The 11,243-nt window shown below is 38.2% G+C and overlaps 1 protein-coding gene across 1 annotated transcript in view; it reads right to left on the reverse strand.

Moving 5' to 3' along the window:
* Positions 1–11,243, reverse strand: part of ZNF607 (zinc finger protein 607) — a 27,954-nt gene that overhangs the window by 14,095 nt on the left and 2,616 nt on the right. Inside the window, exons 2-4 of the mRNA XM_008594917.1 lie at positions 6,501–6,585; positions 5,155–5,281; positions 4,071–4,166 (exon numbers count right to left, since the gene is read on the reverse strand). Of these exons, the coding sequence (XP_008593139.1) occupies positions 4,071–4,166; positions 5,155–5,281; positions 6,501–6,509 (232 nt within the window). The 5' untranslated portion in view covers positions 6,510–6,585. The remainder of the gene's footprint in view (positions 1–4,070; positions 4,167–5,154; positions 5,282–6,500; positions 6,586–11,243) is intronic.

The raw sequence follows: 11,243 nt of genomic DNA on the forward strand, positions 1-11,243 counted from the left end.
ATATGTAATACTATTTGAAGGTAGATTGTGATAAGTTAAAGATGTATTTTGTAAGAACCAGAGCAACCAATCAACAAAGCAGTATATTTAATTAATTAATGCTAGAGATAAAATGGAATTCTAAAAAATACTAAACTGAACCAAAAAAAGTAGAAGAGAAAATAAGGAACAATGGAAAGATGCACATTTCAACCTCAACCCTATCTATAATAACACTGAATGCAAATGCTCTAAACACTGTAATTTAAAGACCAAGATGGTCAACTTTGGAAAAACAAAAACAAAAGACCCAATTATATGCTGTCTATATGAACCCCGTTTTAAATATAAATCGAGAGATAAGTGAAAGGTAGGTATCACTAAAGATATTTAAAAGGAATATAATATACTCTGTCAACAAATTTGACAATTCAGATGAAATATACAATTTCTTAAAAGATACAAACTGCTGAAATGGGCTCAAGACTAAATAAAATAGGTGAATAATCTTGTGTCTATTAAATTAACTGTGTTCATAATTAAAAACCTTCCCACAAAGAAAACTTGAGCCTGGACTGCTTCAGTATAGAATTTTATCAAACTTTTAAAGACAAATAATACCAATTGCACGTTGAAGGAAAATGAAGGAGAACACCTGTTAAAGTTGGAGGCACTCTTGCTCTCCTGTATTTTGCCTGTCTCAGCAAGATGCGCATATACTGTGTCAGCAAGATTTTGCAAGGCTTAACCACAAACCACAGACTTCCTATTGAGTTACCTAGGAGACGGGGAGGTGATGGGAGGGGTTTACAGCTGGTTGAAACATATACAATACCTGCTTTTCCCAGTAAATTTGCTTAGTGTGTGCGCTAATCCCCAGAACTTTGTGTCTGGTCTCTGGTTGACCACCTCCCCAGGCGGCAGCCCCTAGCTCAAGGCATGCTTTGAGCAACTCACCTTTCTGCACTCTCTTGGCAGGGCTGCATGTGGCCTTGCTCCCTGAGGGACTCCTGGCAGAGGCTGCGTGTAGTCCTGCCTTCTGAGACCCCCAGGACCAAGAGAAAGGTGCAGTACGTAATCTCTTTTATTAAAAGGAAAAGGTGGGAAACTTCTCATTTCATTTTATGAGGCCAGCATCACCCTGATACAAAAGTTTGACAATGATAATAAGTGAATATTATACATTAACACCACGAAAAATGTGGGAAAATATTAGCAAAAAGAATCCAGCAATAAACCAGTATAAAAAGAGTAATTGCCAAGTAGGATTTTCTCAGGAACTAATTTGATTACTAATATGATTGATTTTCTAGTCTTGGATTAAGACTAGAAAATCAATCATATTAGTAATCAAATCATATAACCAAAATAAAAGATAAAAGCACACCATACCAGTTTTCTTCATAATTACCAGAAACTGGAAATGACCCAAATGTCCTCCAATGGGTGAATAAATAATTTGTTGTATAGCATGCAATATAATACTACCTCACTGTTAAAAAGGAATAAGATGATACATACAACAGCATTGCTGAACCTCAATTAATTTTTTTAAGGATAAAAAATTGCCTTCAATTTTCTAATTTATTTAACACTTTACAGCAATAGTTTTGGAAGTTCAGACAAACTACAATTAACAGAGGTCAATATACCAAATAATAAGGCAGATACAGAAGCTATGAGAAAGAAATTGAGATACCCAAGATAATACTTAAAGAACACCTTTTAACAGTTCTACTTATTCAAATGTTTTTCTAGTGACTAAACATATATATTTTTTCACTTTGGCAGGAACACTTAAGATGAGATCTACCCTATGAATACATTTTTAGGTATACAATACATTATTGTTGACTATATGTAAAACGTTGTACAGCAGATCTCTAGAGCTCATCCTCCCCATTTCCCCCTCTACCCAGCCCCTTACAATCATCATTTTTTTCTGTCTCTATGAATTTGACTACTCTGGTTACCTTATATAAGTGTAATCATATAGCACAGTATGTCTGACATTTTGCTATTTATTTTCTATATGTCTATTATCCTTTTTAGTCCTCTATTCCTTTTTCATTGCTTTCTTTTCTGTTAAATGGATGTTTTCTAAGGTAACCTTTTTAATTCCCTTGTTTCTTGAGCAAGATATTTTATTTAGTTATTTTCTTAATGGTTTCCCTGGAAATTACAATTAACATTTTAATTTGTAATAATTTAAATCAGATTAATACTAATTTAATTACAATACTCCACCTAACTGTGTTCCTGCATATCTCCATTCTTTCCCAGCCATAATCTAAACACAACAAAATAAAAGAAGAGGGAGCTATAAAACTGCAAATTCCTAAATGGTATCCAGAAACATGACTCCTTGCTCAAGGCTGAGAAAAACTAATCTCAGATATAAATGACCAAATAAGAAACCCACGGTCAAATCCCAAACAAGAAAGTTTAAGTAAAAAGACAAAATGACAGTCATATACACAATGAAATATACATCAAACAAATGCCTCAAACCAGAGAAAAACTATAACATACTATTTAAAAATATGCGACAGGACAATAAAATATTTTGGTAAAAACAAAGTCAGAAAAAAAGAAAAGAAAAAAACCTCCCCAAAACACGTCAGAATCTGAAAAACTCAAGACTAAGTAGAAATAAAAGAAATAGTAATTTCAGAATACCAAACTAAAAGGAAAGAAGAGAATAAAATCCAACCCATTAGTGTTGTCAAATAAGACTGTTAAAAACAAAAGGATATGGAGGTGAATAACTCATCACTTCTATTTGTTTAATCTGGAGTTCTGCATATGTCTCAACATTAATAAAGTTTATATAGTTTTTTAAAAATTAATGATAAATTTTACATCATCAGATAATGGCTACTAATTAATTATATTTCAATATAATTCTAATTCTTCATAATAAAACACAAAGTCCTATAGGAACTGATCCTTCTTAACATACTGATTTCATAACCTGTTAGTCACCTCTCACTAACTCTGCTCTGGTCTACCTGCCGCTCCTCAAACACAGAAGCCTTATTCTCCCCTCAGGGCCTTTGCATGTGTTCTTCACTCTTCATGGAATGCTCTTCCTCAAATATTCAAATGACCTGAGCCCTTACTTCATGTTTTTGTGTAAATGGCATCTCCTTAAAAATGGGTTCCTAAACAGCCTACACTATGTAAATGAGCCCTGTTCTTGTTTACTGTCCTTCAGGGTATTTCACTACCTGAATTTTTTTTACGTATTTATTTGTTTTCATGTGTATGTGTATTTTATGCCTTTGTAAATACTCTAATCTCCATGATGACAGGAACATTATCTGTCCTTTTCAGTATTACCAGACTGGTTGTGCCACGCATGCTGCCAGGCTTCTTGTATTAAAATATTTGCCTTAAATAGGAATGAATGTATTTTTAGGGAATGGAGCCATATACGGTCATCCCTTGGTATCCACATGGGATTGTTTCCAGGACCTCTTGCAGAAACCAAACTAATCAGATGCTCAAGTCCCTGATATAAAATGACGTAGTATTAGTACATAACCTATTCACCTCCTCTTGTAAATCACCTCTAGATTGCTTATAATACCTAATACCATGTAAATAGTTGTTATACTATATTGTTTAGGAAATAATTACCAGAATAAAAAGTCTGTGTATGTTTAGTACAGATTCAATTTTTTCTTCCAAATATTTTTGATCCATGGTTGCTTAAATCCATGATGCAAAAAACATGGATGCAGAAGGCCAACTATAAATGAATCTATAGGCAAAATGGAATCTGCAAAGCATTTCCATCCAAAATCCAGGTAAAATGGCCACACAAAAGAAGAGTGCCTGTCCCTAATATGACGGGGAAATATGAAAAGAATGACATAACAAGTAGGTACTGAAGTAGACATGAAGTTCACTAGCTATCTCATGCTGAGATATCCATTTCCTCTCCACATCACAAGCCTTTTGTCCACTGAAGAAGGGAGCTTTCTGACCAACATTTCCACAATGCACTCACCAAATGAGTTAACCACTTCCACTTAAGACTGTTACTTACACAAACAGCTTCTCCTGCCTACGTCGCTCTTACTTACCTGTACACTCTCTTCTTGTTTCTTCACTCACAATCATCCAGGGCTCTTTTCCTTGCTCCAATAAGGTAATTACATCTGGCTTAGAAATGGAATGTCCTGGTTACAAAGAAAAAAGTGCCACCTGATATAGTAATGAACTTTAAGAGCCAAAATTAAATTATAATTGTAATAAATGAAAAGTCAAAGTAATATTGAATAAGATTTTAGAGAAGACAGAAATAAAAAGAAATCAGTAGGTAGAGTCAATGTTTTTCATGTTGCAATTCTTTTAAAAATTTAAACTCATGTCTTCTAATTATAGAGTATGCACAACGTGGATGAAAGCACAAACTCAAGCCTGGGATCGATGCCACCTTCCAGCTGTGTTTGAGCAAGTCACTTAAACCCATGGTTCCTCAGTATTCCCACTTGTAAAACTAGAAAAATAAAAGTGCATTTAAGGATAAAATTAGGTGATATACATATATAAAGTGCTTAGAAAAATGCCTGGTGCATAGTAAACATAAAGTTGACTCAACATTATTACACTACTGCAGCTATTTTACTAAGTGTATACAAGAAGAAATATCTACAGCATATTTATTCCATTTTACATGGGATTTTCATGGATTACAAGTTTCAACATAAATCAAATGAACTGTCCTTAAAAACAGGCTGTTTTCTCCTCAGTTTTAAATAAATTCTATTTATTCAATCCACCATTATATGAAGAGGCGCTCTCTTTCTAAAATGACAAAAATTGAAGACCCTCTGCCAGTTGATATCCCTGCAACTGTATCAGATAATAAAATGGAGTGTTACAGAGATTCTGACCACAAATGAATTAATAAACTGGGATCCTTTGAAAATGGCTCTAAAATAAATGACAGGTAAATACGAGAAGTACTACAGGAAGGGAAGATGAAGGTATTTAATGGAGTTGCTATATCCAACTCGACAAAGCTCAAACCACTTCAGTAGAAACAGGGAAAAGAAATTTAACTAGTTTCTGGAAAGGCGGCCCTAAAAATCACAATGGAAAAAGCACATATCCTACAGAGCGGATTATAAATTATTCTAAATTATTTGAGGCTAATAAACATACCCAGTGAAACCAAGTTACCGTAGTTCTCCATCATCACATCCTGGTACAGGGTCTTCTCAACCTGGCTGAGATATTCCCACTCCTGCCGAGAGAAGTCTATGGCCACATCCTTGAATGTGATTGATTCCTGAAACAGCAAACCCAGGTATTATTGGAGAAGTTAGAAAAGATATGCAAAATGGAGGTAGGGAAGATGGACTGCAGTGCAGCAAAAGTACAACATAACTAGCACACAGATTTAAAAATCTGTGATATGAGGGGAGAAGAATGAAGCAGAATGTATATATATTTTTGAAGGCTGCTGACACAGACATAACTTTGTTCATGCTCTGGGATACCTTTTAAACAGCTGATACTTTGGGGAATGAGAAAACAATAATGTTTTCCTATTAAATTAAATCATTATTATAAGTATAATGCCTGATTGGTATCCGCTTCACAATTCTCAATCAGTGTGAGTTATTGAGGAATATTTTCACTTTGGAAGGGAATTAAAAATATTAACCATGAGATGTTTTCTCCAAATATAGTATACAGTCTCAATTTCAGAAAACTAACTTTTAATAAAATTAAGAATTTCTTCAAGCATCAAGAACTGCATTCTGTCAGATCTTGCCACAGCATTTTTAAGAACTAACATTTTTTTATTTGTTTTGACAAAACAAGTGGATTTTTTGGTGCATGACATCGTTACTGCATTGTATTTATTTCTCAGGGTTTTCTGTCCAAATCCTTAACGACTATGTTTGTAAGTCTCAATCACATATGAATCCAGGCAAAGCTTGTGATTTTACCCTACATGAAGACTTAGAACCACCAGTGCGAAATTCAGCGTTACCTAGCTGAAAAAAAGTCTCTGGAAAATTTCAAAGTTTTCATGAATGGTCAAATGGAACCATTGTCTCTGTCTTACCAAATGCCAAAATTTGGCCTGGAATGTATAAATCTCTACTTCATGGAACTTCAGTCTTTTACTCTCTGTTACTAACTATAATAGAATAACGGGCACACTATAATAGAAGAAGACATTGAATAATTTGGCCAATAATGACATCTCTACTTCATGGAACTTCAGTCTTTTACTCTCTGTTACTAACTATAATAGAATAACGGGTACACTATAATAGAAGAAGACATTGAATAATTTGGCCAATAATGACTTGAACACTAGTTAATTTACCATGAGCCACATAGTAAGGGCACACTTTTAGGGGAAGAAGAATAAATCAGGAATGAGTTAACTGAGGAGCTGCTCATGGTAGATAACTTCAGGAAAAATAATGAAAATATTTACATGACCTAAAAATCACAAACACATATCAACAAGGAGAGAAAAATCAACTTACAGGGGCCATGGTGTTAGACCTGCAAGAGCTGGTTAGTCCTCAAGATTTCTCTACCAGCAGGGCACAGAGTCCAGAGAACCTAGACCTGGGAGAAAAGAAAGGCCTTGAACCCAGCTGTTCTTTAGTATTCCCCACAGGACTCCAGGTAATATTGTTTTGCTCTTCTATTCCGGGTTCCAAAGAACCTCCCACCACACACAATTTGGGAAGATTAAAATTGTGGATAACCTATTTCCTCCCCAATCTCCCAGGGGTTTCAGCTACATAGAGTCATAGAGTGAGGCATATCTGCATTGAAGCCAGACACAGAAACTTCAGTAGGACATTTTCTGGCCAATACACCGTTTGGGTGAGGCAGGATGTGGTCCTACGACTGGGCATCTCTGTCCTTCTCTGAGCAGATCCACTTCTTTAAAAACAGACCACATCCACACCACAACCTGTTTGGTGTTCTTGAAATTAGGCGAAGTAGGTCAAAATACTGAAGATGCAGGCTGGCCCCGTGGCTCATTCAGGAGAGTGCAGCACTGGTAGCACCGATGCCGCGGGTTCAGATCCTGTATAGGGATGGCTGGTGCACCGAGGGTTGCAATCCCCTTGCCGGTCAGGAAAAAAAAAATACTGAAGATGGACAGGGAGTGTTCAGCATTCTGTGACTAGCAAAGATTACTGGTTAAATATATGACAGATTATCACTGCCCTAAATACAAAGTAGTCATTAAATGTGAAGTTGAGAAAAATATTTAAGGATATGGAAATAAACAAATATATACAGCAATTCTCTATAAAATTTCAGGGGATTTATAGTGTCCTCTATGCCCAAAAATACACACAAAAGATTGCTGATTAAAAATTCCTGTTCTGGAACATGGTGCTGATAACCCCTGGCACTTCCTTCTTTTCCCAGCATGTACAGTGGTATAAAGAAACCTATGATTGGGTTACTTTTTTTTTTTTCAAATTAGGAGAACTTTTCGTCTCCTTTTTTTGATTGATTCTGTTATGCCAAAACAAAACCAGTCAGAAATGTAAATGCATAAAAATTGTAAACATATACACCCAAATATTAAGTGATTATCTCTAGGCAGGGGAATTAAGGATTATTCTTACTTTCTTCATAAATTCCCTAGGAAATGAAATGTTTTGCAATGAGGCTGTATTAATTCCATCATCATAATACAACACAATGATATTTCAAAATATTACATATGTTTATAGACATAATTATGGGGAGAGACTATATTTTCCTGCCATGAAAAATAAATATGGCTGAAACAAATAACATTTATCTGCTCCTGAATATCATTTAGTTATACAGCAGTGATATAATTAGACACATTTCACTATAAAGATTCTTCCATTAATAGAAAGGAAAATGGCCTTTGCAGACTAAAGAGAATGTGTATGACAAACAGAAGATTTATGTACACAGAAGATGCTCAATAAATGGGGTTATACCCTTTCCATTGTTCTCTGAATAATCAATTAAAATACCATTTTGGATACAATCCTCACAGAAAGGTTTTTACAAAATTCTGTTTTTTAGATGAATTGCATATAAAATTTTAAATTTTGTTGAGTATGCTTATCCACAATATAATGATTAATTCTTATAAAATCTTATATATACATTTTATTATCTGCATAATATTCTATTCTATGGATGTCCTGTGATTTTCTTAACCATTCCCATAATCTTGATCACTAATTTTGTACGAAACCATTCCAAGATATAACAATCTTTGATTACAGATCAAAAATCCACATCTAAAACCCCACAGCTTTGAAAAATGCATTTCTACAAATATATACAGTAATTCACTACACAACCTCAAGGGGTTTGTGGTCCTATGTAAGACCCTAAACACAAAGAGCCCATGGTAAAGAACTCCCAATTGGAAACACCTGGGCGTCTGCCTCACTCAACTTCCAAGCACACAAAACAATTAACTTCATATTTTTGTGGCTTCAGCCTTCAGAAACCTGACGAAGAATGACCCAGAGCCAGCACAAAGCTTAGCATTTATTACGTTACACCCTCCAAGGCTACACCCACTGTGACCTCATACAGACAACCAGGTAAAGTAAGAGGAGGTTGGAATCCGTACCAGAGTTCACAGCAGCTCCTGAGGTTGGAGCTCGGGGAATGCTGCAGTAAACGAACCCCAGAAAACCCGGGAGGACCGTCCCAGGAAGGAATCCTACTCCTAGAGGCTATTTGTTCACAGGAGCCTGTCTCAGGGTCAGTTCCAGATCTACAAGTCCCAACAGCAGGCCTGGACCTTCTTGCTGGAAACTGTCACGTTGGGCTCAGTCTCTGATGTCCCTCTCGGGACCGTTTCTCTGCGCCACTCATACTCAGCTGAGAGGAGGGCGCAGGAAGCGACAGGACACCTGGAGCCACGGGTCACAGCGACGCGCGCTCACGTGAAGGACGCGCATCCTACGTCCCCGTCACACAGGACAAGCGCGCACGTCTGAGTCTCACCACGGCACCGCCCTCACGGAGGCAGCCCCGGCCCTGTCACACGCTGCGCGGCCTCTCCCCCTCCCCGTCTGTCTCCCGGGGACACGACGACCCTCCTCTGCAGCTCGAGCTCCCAGCGGCTCGAGGGGGCGAACACACACGCCCTGCCCGCCTCGGGCCTCGGGGCCTCGGGGCTCGGAGCGCCTCCCGCAAGCCCCTCTCACCGCCACGCAGGGTCGCAGGCGGGAGGCGGTGTAGGTGGCGGAGTCGCCTCCGCAGCGACCCACGCCCACTGCTTCCTCAGGCGGGACCACGGAGCGCGCTGCGGACATCGGAGAGGGAGCCGGAGGCCCGGGCTTTCTCCGTCGCCGGTGGGAAGTGCAGTCCACGTCGGGAGATCCAGGGCTACAGTCCCTTATGGAAGACGGACTTCAGGGTCTTAACAACCTGGAAGAAATGAGCCCCGCGACCAAGACGGGGCCTCCGCCAAACGCCCGAGTCCCTGAGACTTCCGGGAGTTGCCGCCGCGTCCCGGGAGTGCGCAAGCGCAGGCTGCCCACTTGCCCTGACTTGTAGCCATAGGGGATTTCACTGCGTGGTCAGGGCCAAGAAGAAGCGAGTCTGAGGAAAACCAGACCGGGGTAATTTGAGAAGAAAAACCCCGCAGCTGTTCTTTTCAGAGGCCTCAGGAAAATGTACTAAACAGCAAATCCATATAGTGGCCAAAAGTAGATTAGTGGCTGCCTAGGGCTGGGGAGGTGGGGGTGACGGCTAAGAGGTATTGGGATTTAGGAGAGAGTATATTAAAAATGTTCTAAAATTGATTGTGCTGATGGTTGCACAACTCTGTGAATATACTAAAAGCCAGTGAATGAATTACATGACACGTGAATTGCATCTCAACAAAACTGTTAAGAACTAGTAGGCACTAGTCCTGCATATCCCTAAATGTGAACATCATACATAGAGTATAATGTCAAAACTTAGAAATTGACACTGGTACATTTTAATTAAGTAAAACACATTATTTGGAATTCAACAATTTTTCCATTAGTGTAATTTTTCTCTTCAGGAATATAAATAGGATCCCACATTGATTGCATTTATTTGTCATGTATTCTTAGGCTTCCCCAATCTGTGACATTTTTTCAGCCTTGTGTTCATGACCTTGACACTTTTGAGAAATACTAGTTATTTAATAGAATATCCTATTTTTATGATGTTTTCTCATGCCTAGATTGAGATTATTATACATTTGGGGGAAGAATATGACAGAGGTGATGTGCCAGTCCCAGTTCATCATTATCAGGAGATCCATGATGTTAACATGTCTTCTACTTTGGTTGGCAACTTCCAGATGTCTTCATCATAGAGTTACTAGTTACTGTTTTCTCAAGAAAAAAAAAGAAAAAACAAACCCTTTTTCCTGGTTTTGTCTTTTTCAGAATGCCATATAGCAGGAATCATATAGCAGGGGGCCTTTTCAGATTGGCTTCTCTCACTTACCAATATGCCTTTAAGGATCCTCCATGTCTTTTCATGGATTGATACTTCATTTCTTTTTATTGCTGAATAATATTTCATTGTATGAAAGTACCACAGTTTGTTTATCCACTTAACTATTGAAGGACATCTTGCTTGCTTCTAAGCTTTGGCAATTATGAAGATACCTGCTATAAACTTTCATGTGTAAGTTTTAAATAAAAATAAGCTTTTAACTCATTTACGTATATACCGGAGTGTGACTGACTGCTGGTAAGAGTTTAGTTTTGTAAGAGATGGCCAAACCACCTTGCAAAGTGGCTGTACCATTCTGCATTTCTAGCATCAATCAATGAGAGTTCCTGTTGCACCCATCCTTGCTAACATTTGGTATTGTCACTGTTTTGGATTTGAGCCATTCTAATAGGTGTGTAGTGGTATCTCAGCATTGTTTTAATTTAAACTCTCTAGTGACATAAGATGTTGTGCATCTTTTCATATGCCCACTTGCCATCTGTATAGGAAAGGGCAGAAACAGTATGGGCTTGCAGAGAAAGAGCTTGCTGTGATGATAGGAAGCTGCAGGCAGAAATGACCTTCGTGGTAAACTGGGCACTGACTATGCCTTCTCCTGTCAGATTAAATGTGGTCTACCTGAGTTTTGGCTGGAAACACAAAGTATCTGCTTGTTCATAAATACTTTTTACTGGGCCGGCCCGGTGGCGCATTGCTATAGTGCGCCGCTTGGGAAGCGCGGCGGCGCTCCCGCTGAGGGTTCAGATCCCACGTGCAGA

This window comes from Galeopterus variegatus, unplaced genomic scaffold, assembly GCF_000696425.1.
Source record: "Galeopterus variegatus unplaced genomic scaffold, G_variegatus-3.0.2 Scaffold11862, whole genome shotgun sequence".
In the NCBI taxonomy this organism is placed as follows: Eukaryota; Metazoa; Chordata; class Mammalia; order Dermoptera; family Cynocephalidae; genus Galeopterus; species Galeopterus variegatus.